At 34.7% G+C, this 21,244-nt stretch overlaps 1 protein-coding gene across 1 annotated transcript in view; it reads left to right on the forward strand.

The window, feature by feature from the left end:
* Positions 1 to 972: 972 nt before the first annotated feature.
* Positions 973 to 21,244, forward strand: part of LOC129229578 (ephrin type-B receptor 1-B-like) — a 140,672-nt gene continuing 120,400 nt past the window's right edge. Inside the window, exon 1 of the mRNA XM_054863918.1 lies at positions 973 to 1,106. Coding sequence (XP_054719893.1) covers positions 1,019 to 1,106 — 88 coding nt within the window. The 5' untranslated portion in view covers positions 973 to 1,018. The remainder of the gene's footprint in view (positions 1,107 to 21,244) is intronic.

Below are 21,244 nucleotides of genomic sequence, written 5' to 3' on the forward strand. Positions count from 1 at the left end.
TTGAATTAACAACCTTGAATCAAAATAGTTGTTCAAACATCTGATTATTTTGCTGTAAGAACCGTAGTTATGAAATTAAGAGGGGTAAAACGCTGCAGAAAAGTAATGTTTACAGTAAATTTCCAGTCGAGCTGCAAGACCTGCTCACATAACAAAATCAAGAGGGGAAAAATTAAATGATTTTAAAAGAATGGCTTTTTTTTTTTTTTTTTTTTTTTTTTTTTTCATTTTAATAGATTTTTAGCACATTACATTTTTGGTTTTGGCTACACAATAACTTAAGAAGTTCAAAATTTTAAATGCAAAATAAAGCGAGGTTCATTGATTTTTAAACTGTTTTCAACGAAACCCTACAAGAATTCAAGGAGGGGAAGGGGAGATAGAACAATCATTAGGCTTTCAATTTTTGACCCAGTCCCAAAAAAACCTTCCAAAATAGTCATCTGATCCCCTGCGGTTGCCTCGAATTAAAACAACATCAGCGGCCGACTGCTGCGGTATGGGAAGTAACCGGCATGAATTAAACCAAGGATGTACAGTATCCCATGGAACAAAAAAAGAAAACCTCTCACATTATTGTTGGCCACACGTGTATGAAGAAGTGAGTCACCTTTATAGCCTGTCCATTTGGTGCGTCGCCTCAAGGGGAGAGAGTGGGGAGAAAAACCATAAACTAATCAACGCCCAAGTGTCCCGAAACCCATCGGAAGATCCTACTCCGATGACTGACTTATGGCGGAGGGAATGCCGGGAAGAAAAAACGGGGAGAGGGGGGAGGCGAAGTGGGTGGCCCCAGCCGAACCGAGTCCTCCCCTCACGTGGGCCGGTTGCCATCCATAACTGCCTTGGAGATGTAGGAGAATGGACATGCGGAGAACGGTTCGCGAATGGTAGGAGCGTTGGCTTGTGCGCGTTTGCTGCGGCTGGCTTTCCGCTGAGTTGTTGGGTGCGCGGATATTTTGTTGCTTGCTTGCCCTCGGAAATATTTTTCTGAGCTTTTTTTTTTCCCTCTGCAATTATGTGTTACTTTCGGTGGCTGTGGATACTGTGTCTCTCTCTCGTTTTGGATTACCGATTCTGCTCCTGCAGCTCCTTCGGAAACCAAGGTAAGATGAGTTCATTTGTCTCTGGGCCGCTTTCGACCTGTCGGTATGCCAGATCCTTGCTAATAATGAGTTAAGTCCCATGTTGGATCATCAACTTAGAAATTTATGGCATCACCAACTTTTGCAGAGAAAAAATAACGCAATCAACTTATCTATTGGGAAGAAGATTTAGGATCTTATATGGCAGTGGTGCCCAATCTTTTTCTGCCCAATGGCCACACCACATATTAAAATCATGCCTGCGGGCCAAAACACAAAACATTTTGGAAATATTTCATTCTCTTCTAAATAACAGGGGAAAATATAGAAAGAGAAAGAAAATTACAAATTAATCATCAATTGCTAGATGTTATTTTAATGCATCTAGTTTTCAGAAACCAATTTTTGAGTATATGACTCCAAATTGGATATTTTCACTAATCGTACTTTTCGATTTGTAAAGTGGAACAAAACAACAGGCCACACGGATCAGCTTCGCAGGCCGGATGTGGCCCGCGAGCCGTAGGTTGGGCACCACTGTTATACGAGAAATGGGAATAACTTTCAGCAACAAAAAGGATAATTTCAAAGACAATCAGTTGTGAACAATTTGATAGTTCATAAATTGACAAAAAAATTAAAAGAAATGGTAAGATGAATTTGTCTTTTTAGTCTCAACAGTCTAATCTAAACTCATAATCAACTTCAGCAGAAGTTTTAATTCAGGACGCAGACTATTTATCTGGGAAAAAAAATCGATCTCCCCCCCCCCATAAAAATCCGATCATATGAGATGACGATCTGATATTTTGTAAGATAAGAGAAACGTATAGCTGCTGTTCATGCCGCACATGGCAACTCGTCACTTCACTTCCCCCCTAAATACGTTGGGATTTTAAAAAAGGAAAGAAATACAAGCAGTAAACTGTTAGTTCATGAAATAGATGTGCTCTATAAGTTTGTTTTTCTTCTTATCAACAGTGGTTAGAGCATATAGTGGAAGTGCTACCTTCTTCCGAAGAGTCACATTCGCCGGACCGTCCCTCCCTTTTTAGGTGCTACTGATTTGTACTAATTAAAGGGTCTCATGTAGTTGATATCTTGGTCTTGCGCAAAGTATGTTCGCATTCAGGGGTGTTTGTGATCCGATATTTCCGAAAATTTTGAGTTACCGTTTCAGAAAATTTTGGTCTGGCAACATTCTAAAACTGAAAAATTATATTAAAAAAAATAAAACCTCTAAAATGTTTTTTTTTTCTTAATGATTTTTGTATGCATATTAAGATTTTTTACGGGGGAGGGGGTCGGGCTTCCGAAAATTTCACACTGTCTTCAGAAAACTTTACTTGAGTCCACTTTCATCCCTGGTTCGAATACAGTTATGGTAGGCTATTCCAATCTGTTGTGTCGGGCACTTTTACTATTGCATTAGAGATGGAATTTTCTACATTTGAATTGAAAATGATGTTTGGTCAAATAATGCATATCGCTGTACGCAGCCAGCTCTTCCGACATAATCTACAATCGATGGCTACCTGTATTCTCCTGAACCAATAGCATATTCTTCATTGATGAACTTTCAAGCCTTTTGTAGCTAACCTGACAAGCCCTTGTGAATGAAATCAGACGTTGGAATGTCAAATTCGTAACCAGTGCCATTTTTTATCTCGTGAGTTGTAACTAAAATTCTAGAGGAGAAAATGCCACTTGTAACCTATTTTAGCCTAACTGTTTATTAAATGATATAGTTAACTGTAAACTGCTTAGGAAATTAATGCTTCTCGTGTCAAACGTCCCTTTAAACACTCATCGACTTTCTCATACTTACTGTTTACATTTCTTGCTAAGAATTATTTCAGACTCCCCGCGTTTTAATAAAAGTGAATCGCTGTATAATCATGAGTGGAATCCTCGTAACCAATATTTTTGCTTTATGTTCAAAAGATATTCACAGAATGAAAATAATCGTGAGTTTTTAAAAAACAGTCGTGCCGTCGCCAGTTTCGTTGTAATGGTTTTAGGTGAGTTTCCCATCCAGTTGCTACAGTAGCGCCCTCTAACCCAAGCGTTCAAAACAACGAAACTATGCGACTGCGTATGCGGCGGCGGCGTGAGAAAGTTCAATTCTTCAATTGAACGTGTTTTATGTTTATTGCACGTTATTTACATGATTTGTTTAGCTGATCGATAAGAAATCAGAAAATATGTTAAAAACTGCCTTTATTTCTTTCCAAAGTTTTTCGTTTTGGGCACAGTTCTAGGGAAATGGTGAAAAAATTCATAACACACTATGATTTGAAAAATAAAAGGAAAGATTGTTTTTAAGTGCTGATTTTTACAGCTTTTGCAAAACAGTCTAATTATCAAAGCACCTTTTTTACTTATCACCTACCCCCCTCGTATAGTTGTGGAAATGGCGATGACATAAATAAAATATTGAAGAGTTAATAAATCTTGCATTAAGGCCTTTGTAATTTTGCTTTGCGTAGCGGGCGTGCAGAAGTTCTTGATAATAGGCACTGATTCGGAAGATTTGCAAGTGAAAATTGGGCTTGCCAGATTTCTGAAATGTGCAACCAGGACAACGACCCCCCCCCCCCTCCTCCCCACCCCGATCATGAGTATTCAAAATTCACTCCTGGCGAGTTTTCAGAGTGTTTTAGAGAGTAGTTCATTCTTAATGCTAGGAATAAATAGTTATTAATTATGAGCCTAAAACATGCGTAATAATAAATGACGCAAGCAAATAATTTAAGCATTTTGTTTCTCACATGTTAATATTTATTAGTTACTTTAGTAAAAAGAAATACTTTGATAAATAATAAAACTTTGAAAATTTGCATGAATTTTTCATTCCCTAGGGCTTTTTTAGAAAGGCTTTTTTGGTTTTAAACTAATAAAAATTCTAGCAAGCTTATCCGATATTAATTTTACAAGTCTATATCTCAAATGACAAAGTACATTACCTAAATAACCCTTCACGGTTTTTTGAGACTTTTTAGTCATCTGTAATCCAATTTATCTTAAACCGAGACGTGAAGTAAACCGGTCGGGACACTAGGATGTTGTCTGAAAACCGGGATTGTCCCGGCCAAACTGGAACGTCTGGCAAGCCTATTTAAAATGATCGTAGAGCTTGAAAACTTGTACTAACGATGCACATAGACTTGACGCAACATTTTATGATTTCAAACTTTAAATTTAAAACAGTTTTGAAGGAACCTATTCATATTTAGTTATTTTTGCTGCAAATAACTTAAATTTTCCGAGTACTCCGATTGCATGAGTGCTACCTATTCTTTATATAGTAAAAATTGGATTATGTCAATGTGAATATTACTGTTATGAATTTTTCTTCGTAAACTCAATCATTAATTTGAATACGCTTCATGCAAATGCTCACTTAGTCAACAATTTATTTATTTTATCACTATCAACTATTATTATTATTTTGATTGTCCATCATTTGTTTTTCTTATAATATGTTCAGCAACCTTTTAATTTTAAACGAACGACTTAAAAATCGCTTTAGTGGATAAAAATGATTCTCAAACTTGAAATATGCTATGTTCAAACGACCACTAAGATTATATAAATAAAGATATTTAAAAAAAAAAAAAAACATTTACTTTTTATGAGACAGCTTTTAGAAGATATACAAGTCAACAAAAAGAAAATTTATTCATCTTATCTCCGATATGTTACAACTTGTAATCTGTTTGGTATATTTGAAGTAGACAATCTGTCATCGTTGATACTGTCAGCCGTTCAATTTCCACAACAAAATTTGTCTGTCATTACACGCGTATTTATCAGTTAAGCTGTGTTTAGTTAGGCATTTTCAGAGTCATCGAACTGCTTCTTTTACTTCTTTTGCAAACATGATTTTAAGAATGACCGCAGTTAAAAGTCATATTGCAAGGCATCTTGTGAGGAACTTTTAAGTTTTGCAATGTAATTAAAACAAGGGGGGGCACCTAGGGGGCGGTTAGAGAGGTCATGGCGCAGACTGCGCCCTTGAAATTTTTAGGGGGGTGCTTTGAGGGGATATTTGGGGGGGGGGGCTCTTCACAATATTTATGGGAGGTGCCCTTGCTCATAGGCAGGTGGGCACCCCCCATTAAAAATAAGCCAATAATCTAGGTCCAATGTGCCACACATTACTGGAAGTTTTTATAGCATTTTTTTCGATTACTTATTAGGAGATAAAAGCATAATTTAAAAAAATGATATAATTTTGCTACTAATCGTGTTTTTTAAGTCATCGCTTGTGAATTAATTATTAGCGTTGTTTAAATAATTATTTTTTTAAATGCAGAAAAACTTGCTTTTTTTTTCCCCTTTAAATGTGTTTTTTTTTTTTTTTTTTTTTTTTTTTTTTAAAGAATTAAGATAGAGGGGAAAAAATATGGATTTCCATTTAAAAATTAATTTACTTTAGCTACTGGCTATGTATTTTAAGTCATCCTGTTCACAAATAATTAACGTTTTTTTTTTTTTTTTCATATATATCTTTTTTTTAAAGAAAAATCATGCTACCTTTTTCTTCTAGAGTTAAGATGGGGAAAACCTATAGATTTAAATCTCTTCGAGTTTGTTTCAGCAACGCTCGCTCCTATTTATTTCTGATTACCTAGCAAATTGCTTCTCAAAAACCAACTTTTAAAAATTATTACTTTGTTCACCGTGAAACAAGTACATATTTTGATTTAATTCCATTATTTTCGGAACCTGCTGCACAAAAGAAAACAGTGATGGACAACTCTGCGCGCTTCAAACCAACAGACTTGCTTCATATCTAATTAACAATAATGCCCGCCGACTTAATTTGATGATAACTTGCCAGTGTTGCCAGCTTTTATGTCCATGCTTTTCAACTAATGAATTATTAACCGTTGCCACTCTTGTTCGAATCGAATTGTGTAATAGTTCTATTTATCCACATATAAATCTGTCGAGCCGTAATATATTTTCATTCCAACGTTTGCAGCTGCGCGGAAAAGAAGACTCGAAACCCAAGTAAATAATTAAAATAAATCCTTGGAGGAGTGCTTTCTCTGCGATAATGGAGGTTTATATGGGTGCGTTCGTTGTGCAGACAGCGTGTAATCTTGTCATTTCGAGGAGAATTTATATTTGAGAAGGAAAAGGGACGTATGTAATTAAATTGTTCTTTGCCCGATCGGTTAGGTTTTGTTGTTGTAAACAAGAGTAAATGTTTATAAGAAAAGGGAGGAAATGTTTTACTTGCCATGTGCATCTATTCTTTGCTATAAAGGTAGGTTAATAATTTTATAAATCTAGTAGGAAGATTTTTTTTTTAAATTCAAAAACAAAATAGTTAATAAGGGTAGAATATCAAGTAGATTTCGCGTATCCCTCCCACTTTTTTGAAATCCCAAAATGGTCAGTTCTTCACAATATACTTTTTCCAAAACTATCATTTTTGTGATAACTTTTCTTAATCATTAAATTTGTTTGTGTTATTTTTTTTTTCGAATGTGCTAATACTCTTCCATTTTTAGTATTTAATTTGTCATTTAATCTATTTTTCTCAAAAATAGAACATAAGTGCTGTACAAAAACTTTTTATTTATTTGTTTTTATTTTCTCAAACTTAGCTTCGTGTCTCTTCCCCTTCCAAATCATGTAAAATATGTTACAAGAGTTTCATAATGTTCTCTAACTCGCAACGACAATTATTTAAAATCATTTTATGCTTTTTAATTAGTGTTTTTCCACTTGAATCTTTTAGCAAAAAGTTAATAATTAGAATTTGCAAGAAATTCTTACCGATCTTTTTTCACTCTATCTTTTCTTGCAGAGTATGATTTTCCAAAAAAAAAAAAAATCTTTTATTTTTTTCCTCGAAGAAAAAAAAATTATATAGTTTTAAAATAATGTAAGTAGAGTGAGACTAAAGGAATGCATTGGTTTTACATTTTCCTTTATCTTAACTCCAGTTTAATTCATCACCTTCATAAATCTTTCCTGCACCATTACAGACGCAGAACTCATTTCTCTCGATGATATATTCTCAGAACATATTTTTGAATTATTGATATTTTAATAAAACCTTCTCCTGTTCATGGAAATCTTTAAAACTTTCGTAGATTTTCAAGCTCAAATTTTTGATAAACTCTTTTATTGGTGACCCAATGCTTTTCATTGTAAAAAAACAAAATGTCTAAACTGTAGATATTGAGGTTTATTTTGCTCATTTGAGTTCTGTCCTTTTCGTAAAAGAAATGAAAAATCAAGTCTTCCAGTCAGTAGACTTTTCTTTGATCAAAGCCCAGTGCTGTAGTTGAAAAAGGGGCGGGGGGGGGGGGGGGGGCGCTGCTTCCCTTGTAATAATAATGCAAATGTACATATATCTAGTTTTTCATTGTAATAATAATGCAGATGTAATGTCAATCGGTTTGAAGCAACCTTTCTCTTTTGGTAAGTTTCCCTACAGACAGCAAGTTTTTTTTTTCAACTGCAACACTTCTAAAGACTCTGAACTAATGCGTTTTAAATATCAATCCAGTAGCGCACATAGACTCGGTGCGCTCCCCCCCCCCCCCCCCGCCGCAAGATTCATAAGTGCGCCCACTTATAAATCTTGCGGGATAACCCGAAAAAATATTTTTAAATTTTAACATAGCGTAATTTAACATAGCGCCCTTCCGTGCCGCGAGGGTTTCGAGGGCACTGTGTATCCCACTGTATCAATTAATATATTTTTACGTAATTTTTTTTTTTTGATTTTTTTTTCTCCCCCCCCCCCCCCCCCAAGTCAAACTTTTTGTTTTCTTACCAAAGATCATTTTACTGTCTACATCAGATGGCACAACACCACATTGAATCGAAATTATTGTTTTACGTTATTATCGTAAATACGTATGTTCCATATCTAGTATGTGTCTCTTTCTAATTCATGGTAACCGTACCATATGTAACACAGTTTGTTTTTCGAAGAACTTGTTTGTTTGAATATTAAAATACAACTGCCCACAGAAAAGAATTTGTTGCAAAAATTTGTCTTAGATTATGCAATCATTATTTTTGAAAGATGTTTTATTTTCTTATCCCGCATGTATATTTAATTACCGTTCTACCTTTTATAATTCTTGTACGTATCTTTATACGTAGCTTCTTTCATAAATGTTACAACTAAACCTTCCTTTGTTTGGTGATACAAATTAAAACAAACTAGTTCATCCTTTTATTGTTTAACGCGCGCAACGTTGCATAAAAAGATAAGCAAAACAAAAAGAAAAAAAATAAGTTATAATATTCAAAAACAGAACCCTTGAATGTAATTGGAAATTCTATACTAACATAGCAACTTTGATCTCGAAATCTTATCTCTCACGGAATGTCTTCTCATTACATTAACTGTGGTGGGGATGTTTACAGTAAAATCGTGTTCGTTAAAGTACTGCAATGAAAGATTTCACATTTATAGTAGGCGCCCAAATAAACACAAATCAACATTATAATCGATTAAAATTAAACAATCTCAAAGAAAGAAAAACTAGTGTTTAATATTAGCCGAGCTGTCTTCAGTGCTAAACCCCGTCTAAATATGATTATTTGAGTCGTCTTGTTAGACCTTTGTCTTAGTTAACTTCGATCAGTTTTTAGATTCGAAAATCATTGTTTGCTTTTGCAATTTTAAGGTAATCCCCCCCCCCCTAGAAAATTAGCAGTCCCCCAAATTTTTTCCTTTCCAGGTAAGGAGTTGTTATTTCACAAAAAAAAAAAAAAAAACCTGTCAATCGATTGAACCTCTGGTATGTTCTTATTACAATAAATTTTTACTAATCCATCTAACAATCATTCCACTAGTTCTTGATATTGATTGGAATTAATGGTATTGCAATTGACCGTTATTGGATGGAAAAGTTGAGAAAAAAACCCACTTTATTTCAGAAAACTTGTGGTTGATAATATTGATATATATTCATGAAAATCTGTATTTTTCACTTTAAAGTTAAAGTGTTTTTCTTTTTACACGAATATCATTGTGTACGGTACCGAAACAGTCCTTTTTATAATTCAAATTTTAGGACGTCTAGACAAATCTTTCCATGACGTAGTACGTGATGGAATTAAAAATCTTATCTTGAAACTTCTTATTTTGCCTGTGAACATTTAATTCCAAAATAAACATTCAATATCACAACATCATCAGTTGTATTTTCTCGCTTTTTGTATAGACGGGGTGGTAACACAATCTGGAAAACAGGGAAATTTCAGGAAAATTTTAATTTCTTTAAAATCACCAAATCGGCTAATCCTGGTAGTTTTCTTTGCTGTATATTTCTTTCATGGGAGCAGGATGCAAGAAATATCGTTTTTTTTTCAAACAAAACACGTTAAGGGCTAAACAAAATTGGGAATAATAGCATCGAATTTTTGCGTAGTTTTCTTCATATTGTTTATTGTTCTCGAAGTAGTAAGTTGTATGAGAAACCAATAACAAATGCTGAAAGATTGCTACTCAATTATAGACGAAAAAGAAATATTACAGTGCTGGATTGCTGGATAAAACTTGCAATAAAATTTTTAAAAATGCTCACACGTGTTTACAAGTATTTACCCATTAATATGTGAAGAAGTTAGTTATGGATAAAAGGCTCCAGACTATACAAACTATACTTGTTGCTCTTAGTCATATTTTTTTTACCCATTACATACTTCCTCCTATTTGTTTCATAAAAAGGTTATTTTTAATTAAAAAGAGGTCTGCAATTATTTTTGGAAATTTTTGCTACAATAATGTTGCTATCTTTTACATCTGAGGAAAAATCATGATCGTAAAATCAGGAAAATTTTCGGAGCTCAATCAGGAAACTTTATTTCCCAGATTTTGTTATTACTATGCATTGAGTTCTCGTTACTAAAACAATCACGATCATTTTATTTCATTATTTGGAAAGCACACTATCTATTTCCCGTTTTAAAGTAAATTTCATCAACGTATTAGTCTTCTGTTTTTAGTACCTCGTAGTTTTCTCTATTTTTGTTCCACAAGAATATATAGTTGTAAAACTTATCGCGAAGAAAATTGGCTTTTTTTTTTTTGGTTATTCTATTTACAAATTAATATTGCAATGCATCTTATAAATTTGATCTCCATCTGGCTGTAAAATTGTAGTCACATTTTCTGGAGAATAATAATCGAAGCAAATATACGAAAAACTTAAGAAAATTGAGTCTTAAACAAGAAAATCGCCCGGGGGAATATAAATTTGAACAAAATTGATTCTACTGAATCGGAAATTTGTTCTGATTCAAACTGCATTTGTAACAACACTGCTTTTATTTGTAGTGTTATGAAAACCAGTTATAATGGCCAAACAAACCCATAAGTATAATGATTACACATAAAGGCACTTCCAAAGTAATTTCGTCGCTTTCACCAATTTTGCAACCAACAGGAAAGCATTCTTAACACACCTGGTGCATCAGCAATGTAAACATTCTGTACCATTTTTACTGCTAACTAGGCCACCATAAAATAATTTGTCATTCATGTATGCAGACTGCTTTCATTACCTTGTTAACTCAGCTGGAGATGACCGAATCTTGGAATAAATAACATTATTAGTCACTGGATCGATGTTACATTTATGGCGCATTCCTTATTCTGCCGAAATTGGTAGACAAACAGTATAATTAAGTAGGCACCGTTGTATTTTGTACTAGGGCCTCTTGATTATTGCAAGTCGCTGAATATGGAAGCCCTCGGGCCATTGTCCGATCTGCTTAACTTGTCTTTTGCGAGGGGGCTGCGACGAGGGTATAATTTGGAATAAGTGGGAATATAGCAGGAACTGTGCGTAATACTGCATTTGACAATAATCTTGTAATGTAGCAGTTCGACGGATTTGGCTTTGCGCGGATAACACTAGAATTCGGTTTGATTCATCACTGTGTAGGTAATTTGTATTATTTGATGGAAATGTTAATTTCTTTTAACGTGTAATATTTTTTATTTCACCATTTTTACTGCAAGAAGTATGTGCAAAAGAACACAAAATTGTAATTATTCTTGAAATGGACACAAGATGGAATCTTACTGAAAATTCTTTTTGAACTTCTCTTTGTGCTTTGTTACGGGAGTAGGTAGTTGACGTTTCTACTAATTAGGCAGCCGTAATTGTTGCCAAGTACAAATGTAATAAACAACAAAAAACTGTGCACATTCATTCTGATAATCATGCCCAGCATGAACATACCAATCAGCAAGTTGTCGCGCAATAATGAATGTTTTGAAATATTTTTATAAAGTTTGACTTCGAAACTTAGACAGAACTTAACTGGCTCAAAATTACGTGTAAGTCATAAAAATAAAATATTGAAAAAGCGCGATTGAATATTTGGTACATTAATAGAATTATTTATTGATGGAATTTGAGCAAATATTTCAACGAAATTCGTCGATTTAAATCGAGCAAATTGGAGCAAGCCTAAAACAGATTTAAGGCAAAACGTTATAAATAACAAACAGTTTGTGTCGCTCGAAAAAAAAAATTAGTGATGTAGTTGGAATCGTTAGCAGTCACTACAAGTTCATTAATTTACAAGAACCAAACTTACTCAAATATCGTATTTTCGCCAGTAGAATGTGGTACATTACGACTTTACTTTCAAACGAAGTTATTTGAGTCAGTATCTTCACATTTCTGTTTAGTAAAAACTAGAGACGTACCGAGTACTCGGTAACTACTCGGTACTCGGCCTACTTGGCCAATTTGCCGAGTACTCGGTACTCGGCCAAATTCTGATCAGATACTCGGCCAATACCGAGTAGTTGCAAAAAATTGAATATTGTCGAAGACAGATACTAAAATTTATAGAAAAAAGAGCAAGCATTATATTCTGCAATCATTTACAATTAAAATTTATAAGTCAAATTTTAAAATTTGAGAATAATGAAGTTTGTAATGCTTCAATGGAATAAATCTTTATTTTAATGTCCCCAAAGTTGATAAAACTTATTATGTAAAATTATGCAAAAAAAAGTGTAGAAAATATGGAATTTTTATATTAAAAATGGATTTTTGTTGCAAACAAAAATTAGTTATAAAAAATTATGAAAATACCTTTGCTTAAAAAATAAAAGGAAATAAAACAACGTTAAAAACACAGTGCAAGAACACTGCAGACACGTGTTTTGGCATTATCAGGAATTCCCTTTTCAATGCACAACATGGGAGCTCGTAGATTTAAAGGCATCCGACAAAAGTCGGATTTTTTTGTCGAATGTCTTTACATTCTTTAGCGCACATGTTATGCACTGAAAAAGACGTTCCTTGTAACGGGGGGGGGGGGGGGGCAGAAACACATGTCCTCAGTGTTCCTGCACATTTGTTGTATTAAAATTATTTATTTTTGGCGAACTAAAACTATAATTGATTGGTATAAATTTGTGTTAATTCCAACTTGATTAAACATACCTTTTATTTATTTATTTTTAATTTTAAAAATAATTTTTTTGTAAAATTTTTGACACAGATAAAATTGTTTATATAGTGCGTAAATTGAATTTCAGCAGGAATTTAGTTTTAAAAACTATTATATGGATAAGGAGGTCTATACTACTATTCCAATAAGTTCAAAATTCATGACATGTGTGTCGGTGGTTCTTCATAAAACATAATTGGTACTTGGTAACTCGGCCGAGTAGTGAAAGGCCGAGTACTTGGTAACTCGGTACTCGGCCGAGTAGTAAAAAACCGAGTACTCGGTACTCGGCTACTCGGCCAAAGTGCTACTCGGTACGTCTCTAGTAAAAACCAAAAAAAATTGAACAATTTCCCCCTCTGAACTATGAGTCTGCGAATTACCAAATGGTTCGTCTCATGCTTATTTGTCGTTAGAAGCATGTCCATTTCCAAAATGACAAACAGTCATTGTTTACCGTTGGCAGTTGAATTATTATTCAATTTCAGAAAACTTTGAGTGAAATTTTGAACGTTCCGTACCATCTAATCGGGGGGGGGGGGAGAACTGCTTGCGTCAATTCACGTCTCATTTGTCTAATTACTGAAATATGAAGGCGTCACTGTTTAATTCGTACATTTGGCTGGAAATGACTCGTGGAGCTGTACGCCAGTTAAAGGAGAGCCATGATTTAGTGAGAGTCTTCTAACCCATTAAAACCCGCGGCAGTGAATTCGCGCTTAAAGCATATAAAACACTATTTTCCGGACGCGAGGCGATATTAACATTTACACAATAATTTCGCCTTTCTACTTGTGCAGCATTCGAGACAACTCGCCATTAGTACAAGCAGAATCCCCCCACCCTCCCCCTACTACAACGCATTTCGCCATTACCGCCGCTGAGCACGAAATTCCCTATTAACGACCATTAAGAGGCGGACCCTATATTATCATATTTTCCGACTGCTTAATTCATCGTTCTTAGGGGGTGGAGGGGGAGGGATCGGAAGCCCCGTATTTTTACGGCCACTCGAAGACCCCCGCATAATAATCGGTAAAGGAAGCGAAGCCTTTTTCTTAGTTTTCGTAAACTTCAAATCACCTCACTTTGTGTTTATGAGTTTAATGTCCCAATGATGCCTCTGGTGCTTTATTAATGTTTACTTTCAGGAATAGAGCTGCAAACATACACACACGTAAAAAAGAGAGAGAAAAAAAGTTTATTATTATGCCTCTAGGTGGAGTTAACGGCCAAAATAAACTTTCACATTGACGTAATATTTACGATGGAAAATGTTTTTTAGTTCCTTCCTGTCTCTTTCATTTGATCCTCAAATTTTGTCTCTGGACGTCAATTCTGCTTCATTGCTGTTATTTTATGATTTTGCCGTGAAGCGTTTACGTTTATATCCAGTAGGCCATGAAGCATCTAGTTCAGGATGCAACTACAAAAAGTAATTGTTAGAAAAGAGTGCATTTTATATTCCGTCTAAGGGCAGCATTTGTGCTTCAACAGCAGAGGAAAGGGTTTTATGAAAATCTTCGCCAGGTTGAGATCCTGTTTGTAGTTGGGGAGGGATGTTATTCAACGAAATGTTTGGTTTTTTACTGTAAAACTGAGGCAAATGTAATGTAAATTGGTTTCAAACCACCTTTTCGTTTGGTGAGTACCCCTAAACCCGAAAATAAGTTCCCCCAAACATTTTTTTCAAGCTGCAGCTCTGGCAAGATCAAATTGAGATTTATAACAAAATGAATTTTCTAGTTTCGGCAATCGGTAAGTTTTTATTTTTTCAGCATTTTGCTTTCAAAGTGTGTCTGCAAGTTTTGAAACGTGTCCATTAGAAGCCTGTAAAATGTATAGTGTCCAATAGGCCTGCCAGGTGTGCTGAGTTTTTCAAGAAAATAAATTTGGGAAATTTAAAATCAAAACAGTTTGGGAAAATTATTTACGTACTTCTAAATCATTTAATTCATCTTTTGATCTTGAGAAACTGAGAACCAGTAGAACGTATCTATTATTATTTAACACGTAATTGAACTAGATTAAACATAGTTTACATTATGTATGGCTAATTGCTTTTTTTTCTCTATGAATAATAAATTTATTATTATTTAATTAACAGCAAAGAAACTTGACTTATTAAAAAACTATAATTTTGGACTTATTCTTCAGTTTATATTCATGAAAATGTTTATTTTTCTTACAGCAACATTTTATGCGCTAGAAAACTAATAATCTTTTATCAAACAAATTGTGGATAACAAATACATTAAAGGATAGTGTTTTCAATAATTAATTTTTTTTCCCCAAAAATTATTTGATTTACTTAATCTTCTGTGTTTTTATTTTTAAATTTTTCACCTTGAATGCTTTTCTCCAGTAAGATAAAGTTCATAATATTTCGCTTTTTCCGCCCCCCCCCCCCAAAAAAAACTTGTATTTCGGCGGATTGAGTCATAATGCTTATAGGATACACTTTAGCAATTAGCGTATACTATATGAAATTTCTCTGATAAATTACCTTATTAAAAATTGAAGAAATATGCATATTTTTTATGATAAAACTCTTTCTAACCAAATCATATGCATATCGGAATTTGGGAATGCTCGCTTGTGAGTATGATTTCATATGTTCGGTCGATTCCAATTCGAATTAAATTTAGAAAAGTTCTAATCTATTCAATTATTGCCATTTTAAAAAAACTTATAAGAATTAATTCAAATTATATTGTGAAATCAATATATATTCTCTAATTTATATAATATGGGTAAATTCAAATCCGCATGAATTAAATATGGAGACTGCCGTGACTTAGTCCAATAAATTCGGATTATGTTACGATTTCTGTGAGCACTTCTCTAATTGACATACGATGCTCAATTCGAAATGTATAGTCTAAGCCGCCATTACCATCAATATTGTAACGCAATTGTTCCCATTCGAATTCATCGCATTCTATATTCCACAGTGAAGTTCAATGTTACAATCGATGTATTACTCGAATCCGAGTTGAAAATGATCCAATTATAATAAGTTCTTTTAGGAGAATTGTTTACTGTTTAATAAAAATACAAAATCACAAATGGGAATTGTTTGTAAATGTAAAATTTCAGATTCTGTATCGATGTTGCTGTAATTCTTTCCATATTTTAATCTTGAATTTTATTTTTTCTTAGCCTTTTGTGTTAAAATACAATTTGTATTTTTTTTTTTCGTTGTTGTTATTAGCTGTAGTAGTATTTTGATTAATTCTAATTACGAACAAATTTTACCTTCACCTCTTAATGCTGAGATTTTTGCTCATTGAAAGCAAATATAGATTTTTATTTTATTTTACTTTATTATTATTTTAATTTGTTTATTGTTTATTTCTTTTATTTATTTATTTAACTTATTTATTTATTTATGTATGTATTTATTTTTTCTTGCTATGACGAGTTGTGGCGTATAATATTTTTGCCATTGCTACTTCACTCAATTTTAAAATATGATAGTTAAAAATCTGTTTTCCTGACGCTGTCGAAATTTTCATAAGATAACTAACTTGCTCTAAAACTAAAGCTTGAATAACTTTAATATTATAGATGCCTTAAGACCCCCCCCCCCTTTTCTCCGTATTAACTGTTCAACGGAAGATTTCTCAATAAACGCAACACTGTCACAACTCAATGTGTTTCTTCATTGTATAAATATTATTCATCCTTATATATTACATCTATAGAAATTACACGGATATATATATATATATATATATATATATATATATATATATATATATATATATATATATATATATATATATATATATATATATAATGTATGTATGTATAATAGCCTATAATCGAGTAACGTTCCTGACGTCATCAACAATGAAACTCGAGCCACGTCATGATAATTTGATAATATTTTTTGATAACGTTTGACATGCAGAGAAATGTTTTATTTTGGGAGGGCTGAACTGGATCCGGCAACTTAACTGTTTTACTGGTTAAACTGTATAATTTCAGGGGAATGAAGAAACGAAAAAGTGGTCAACAAGGAACGCTATCTACTGGAATTTAGGGTTAATTCACTGGCGTTAGGGCTAACATTTCAACAATCAAAATATCACCAAACGTGCAATGGCTTCGTTCAAACGTAGAAGCAATTTTCACTCGTCATATCTTGACGGGCGATTTTCTAGTTTTGAAATAATAAGCTGAGGTTGAGGCATACGCTCAATATTTCGCCGAGAAACATAACAGCAAACAATATTGCAATTTTAAATATCAGTTATTTGCAAATTATTATTTTAGCAAATTAATGAATTAGTTAATTTCTTATTTATCCTTCCGTCCGTTGGAAATATAATGCTGCGATTATCCCCACAATAATTTGGGTTTCTTCAGTTGCATATTATATGTTCTTACACCGCGTAGAAAATATGCATGAAATTCGCTTCTAATGACACATAAATCATCAAAGAAGATTACTATGTTATTAAAAAAAAGCTCTCTGAGTCTCACCCTCGTCTCGTAATTTGCTTACAAATTACACGATAAATTTCCCAATTGAAGACGATTTTTGCCTCAAAATAAACACTCAGCTCTTTTTTACCTGAGTGTTGACCTTAATAACATCATCCCAGCGAGTTAATGATGAGACAGAAAATCACTAGAATATGATGATGGGGGGTTACTAATTGGTATTTAGTGAACTAATAGCTTCTTATGTTAGTGGGTGGGATGTTTAACAAAGTGAGTAGATAAAAATGCAACGAGCTTCATGCTCCAAATCTTGCGTTTCATTAAGCATGGAAGAGGGGGGGGGGGGGGTATATAAAAAGAATCTAAATGGGTTTTAATCTAAGAAGATAGAGGTTGTATGCTTTGGAGCTCTACATATTGAAAAATTTTCTGTATGTGTTGACCTACGTCTAAATTGCTGGGGTACACGACTAAGATTCCATGAAATTGCATTTCATTTTTTTTTTCTGCTATCGTTTGTGTAGTGGTTTTATCTGTGTCATTTTCTAACTACGGTTTCAGAAGTACTGATGAATTTCGTTTCCAGAAATAGGCAAATTTGCATTTTTTGTTTTTTAAGTACATTTTTAGCATCGTTTCAGTTTACCGTTGAATTTCAGTGCCGCAAATCTTGCGTGAAGGTGAAGGAGGGGGGGGGGGGAATATTAGAAGATTTTGTGACATTAAAGCAACAGTTGTTAGTTATCAGCAGTGATTTTTAAATTGGTATTTCGTAATTCTTTCGATAGGTTTGATGGAATTTTTTATGTTTTGAAAGTTTTTTACAGTTGCGAAGAATTGGTAAAAACAAATAATACTGATAATGGTAGTAATAATGTGTCATAAGTTTTCTGCGCTAATTTTTACTTGTCATGTGTCGGAACTTTTTCCGCCTTGATGAGTTAATTTTACATCAATTGCTTTTTCGAAACTTCCGTTTAGAACGAAGTTTTTGAAGTATAAGATCAAAACAATCTGTTTTCGTGATCTAAGTGATGGTCTTTAATCTGTGGGAATCAAAATTTCTCTACCTTCATCAGTGTATATTGCGTGCAGATGAATTTGGATACCTCAGATTTTCACGAGGGGAAATGCAAAAAAAATTGCCCCAACATCATTTCTTTCATAGGTTAGACGACAGTTTTACAAATCTTAAAAAATATACATCGCTCATTTGGAAGATGAGTGCCACAATACGAAAAAATAAATTTTTACAGAAGAAGCGTTTGCTGTTCTTTCCAGAATTTAATATTAGAACAAAAAATACGTTACTTTTTTCCAAAGAAGATAACGTCATTTGAAGGCCTTTAAGCGGGGGGGGGGGGGGAATGAAAAATTTTGTATTGTGGCACTCTTCTAAACGAGCGATATAGGTAAGTCTCAATCTGTGGTTCGCGTCCACGAGTGAACCGCGAGCAATTTTCATGTGGTCCGCGAACAGCTAGTGAAAATTAACCAAAATCATTTTTATAGTTGTGTAGTTCAATTAAAAAGAAAACTTTTCATTTATCTACTTTCACCTAATATAATTGTTATGAAAATAGAATATCTATTGTATGTAGTCTGCTTAGGATTCGGAAGGGTACCAAGTGGTCCTCAGTAGTGAAAAGGTTGAGAACCACTGGTATAAGGCACACAGAATTGGGCTAGGATTTAGAGACTAGTTTTAATGGATAAAATAGTTACTTTTGCCGAAACCCAATCGCATGCTGACTTGATGACAATTCTACAAAGTTAAAAATTGTACATATGTGAACTGGTAGAGTAATTCGGAACAGTCCCAGTTCCAATAATCCAGCATTCAATGTTACAGAATAAAGTAGTATCCGAAGTAAGAGCTCGGAATTTATCGGAGAACTTATTGGAAAAAAGAAGCTTGTAATTTCATCCTAAATAACCATCGTAATTTGAAACGCGTATTGATGATATCAGAGATGTTAAGTCTGAGAGGATCTGTTGGTGTGTTTTCTCCATTAAATCTCCAGCATTGGCAAACAACAACAATCCTCCTTTTCCCGTCTTTTAGTAGCATTGTCGGCGAGATGCGTGGTATTCTGTTGATAAGAGCTTTTCACGGTTCTCATCCCCTAATCGTTCCCCAGGGCACGGTGCATCAACAGCTGTCGTCCGACCCCTTGATTTCGCCCCCTTTTTTCATTTATTCGTTTTCTTCTCCTCTACCGAAAGTCAGGTAGGCACCTTGTTTTCGAGAGCTGCTCAACCTTTGTCGGCGAAATTTTGAACAAAAGCCGATTTCCTTTTCCTGTGTGTGTGTGTGCACACTGCACAGTGCTTCTGAAACAACTCTCCGATTCATTGGTTTTGGGGAGGGTTTAGTGTTTTATCAGAATCATCAGCAGCATCAAATGTTCAGTATTTTTGAAAGCTAGCATTTGCTCCTCTGCTTAAAGGTACTTTTCTCCGCACGCACCCCACCTCTTAGCCGTAGGCCTTAGGTTCCACCGCCCGGGGGGTCCGCGTAGCGGGCCCCCCGCACGGCTGGGTGCGGCGGTCGATAGTCGTATCATGCTACGGACGTGCTTGATGCTTATTGCGCCGGGGAAGGTCCCCGTGCTGGGCGTCAACCCAGCTGGGAGTTTACCCCTTAGTGTGTGGGTCTTGCTCACCGTGAGTTACGGTATATCTCCCCGTACCTCGTTAGTGTGCCATGACCCCCTTGCTTAAAGGTGCTGGAAACAAAACTGCAACTACGATTGTGTAAAACTCGAATTGAATTTTGTAGATCCAAAATATAAATTTATTTACGAAGTCAAAATGAAGGCTAGAAGCAGGCCCGTCATTTCGAAATTTTCCAGGGTGTGTATACTTATGTATAAATGATGTCACACTTTTTTCCAACATATTTGACCCTCTAGACATTGGACACTAAGACACTTCACCTTACTCCCTCTCTCTCCCCTTTCTTGTCACATGCCACGCTATTTTTCATTAACTTGTTCTATTACTGTTATAGAAAAAGTGTGATGTAACTTTGGAACCAGATCCCTCTGGACGCGGAAACCAAAAAAAAAAAAAGGTATATTTTAGTCAACAAACCACATATTGACTCCTTTAAAAAGAAATAATAGTATCCGATTCATTGCTTTTAAGTGATATGCACCTAATAAAGAGATATAGGGAGAGAGATATACCCCTAATTCTTGAATTTTAAATTGTTCATTTAGGATGAAATTCAAACTTAACTAGGGGTAGACATGACTCTCACGCACCATTAGTTAACCTCCATCCCCATATTCTGTAAGATCTCACAAAAGCTGATGAAGGGTTCAGAATCATTGGGATATTGTGAATTCTAGATGGTAACAAAGTGAAATCTCGTTCAACGAACACCAATGCAACGAAAGATCCATTTCAGCGAAATAAATTTTTAGTCCCGACTTACTTGTCATGACATTACTTGAATTCCATTACAACGAAATCCCCTTCGCAACGAACAGTGCGATCCCTTGAAGTTCGTTGTAACGGGATTTCACTGTATCTATACATGTGTGGTCTCTTGTGACTCCCCTTGCAGGATAAATTTCTGACTTTTTAGAAAAAGCTAGACTAAGTACTTTGAAATACGTCATCTGCGCTTTTCAAAACCGACTTTGTAAACTCGTTTATCAGTATTTTTCCCCCCTTCAACATTCCCAAACGTCAACGATTCATGGAAAATTTCTCCCGAATAACTTATCACTCGAGAGTTGCCTTATCAGCCATGGGTTTGGAGGTGAATGGGGGCTCCACTGATCTTCTCATCTGCGTTTTCTGCCCAACTGGAGACAGATCGCATCTCCCTGTGGGGCTGATTTGGCGCGGAAATGACTGATGGTCCGGCAGCAATGGGATCCGGATCGGTCATTTCCGATTAGAAGAGCCGGAAATGACCGATTGGCCGGTACGTGCTCTTGGCAGCAGAATCCGAGTACAGGATTTGGGATTAAATTATGCGGCACCTGAAGCTCTTTCCCGTATTTATGATTAACATGGACGTGGCTTATCTGGCATTTTGTTTCTAGATATTTGTCTCCGAGGAGATCGAAACGTTTCTTCTGAAAAACACATTCAATGCAAGCTCATGATCGAACTTGAAACAGTTGGTTCATTTTGAGAAAGAGTAAGCCATCATAACATGACATATTTCGCTAAAACAGGCACCAGAATTATTTTGTCTTAAAACGAATCATCGAGGGAAGTCATTAATT

Source organism: Uloborus diversus, chromosome 1, assembly GCF_026930045.1.
Source record: "Uloborus diversus isolate 005 chromosome 1, Udiv.v.3.1, whole genome shotgun sequence".
NCBI lineage: Eukaryota > Metazoa > Arthropoda > Arachnida > Araneae > Uloboridae > Uloborus > Uloborus diversus.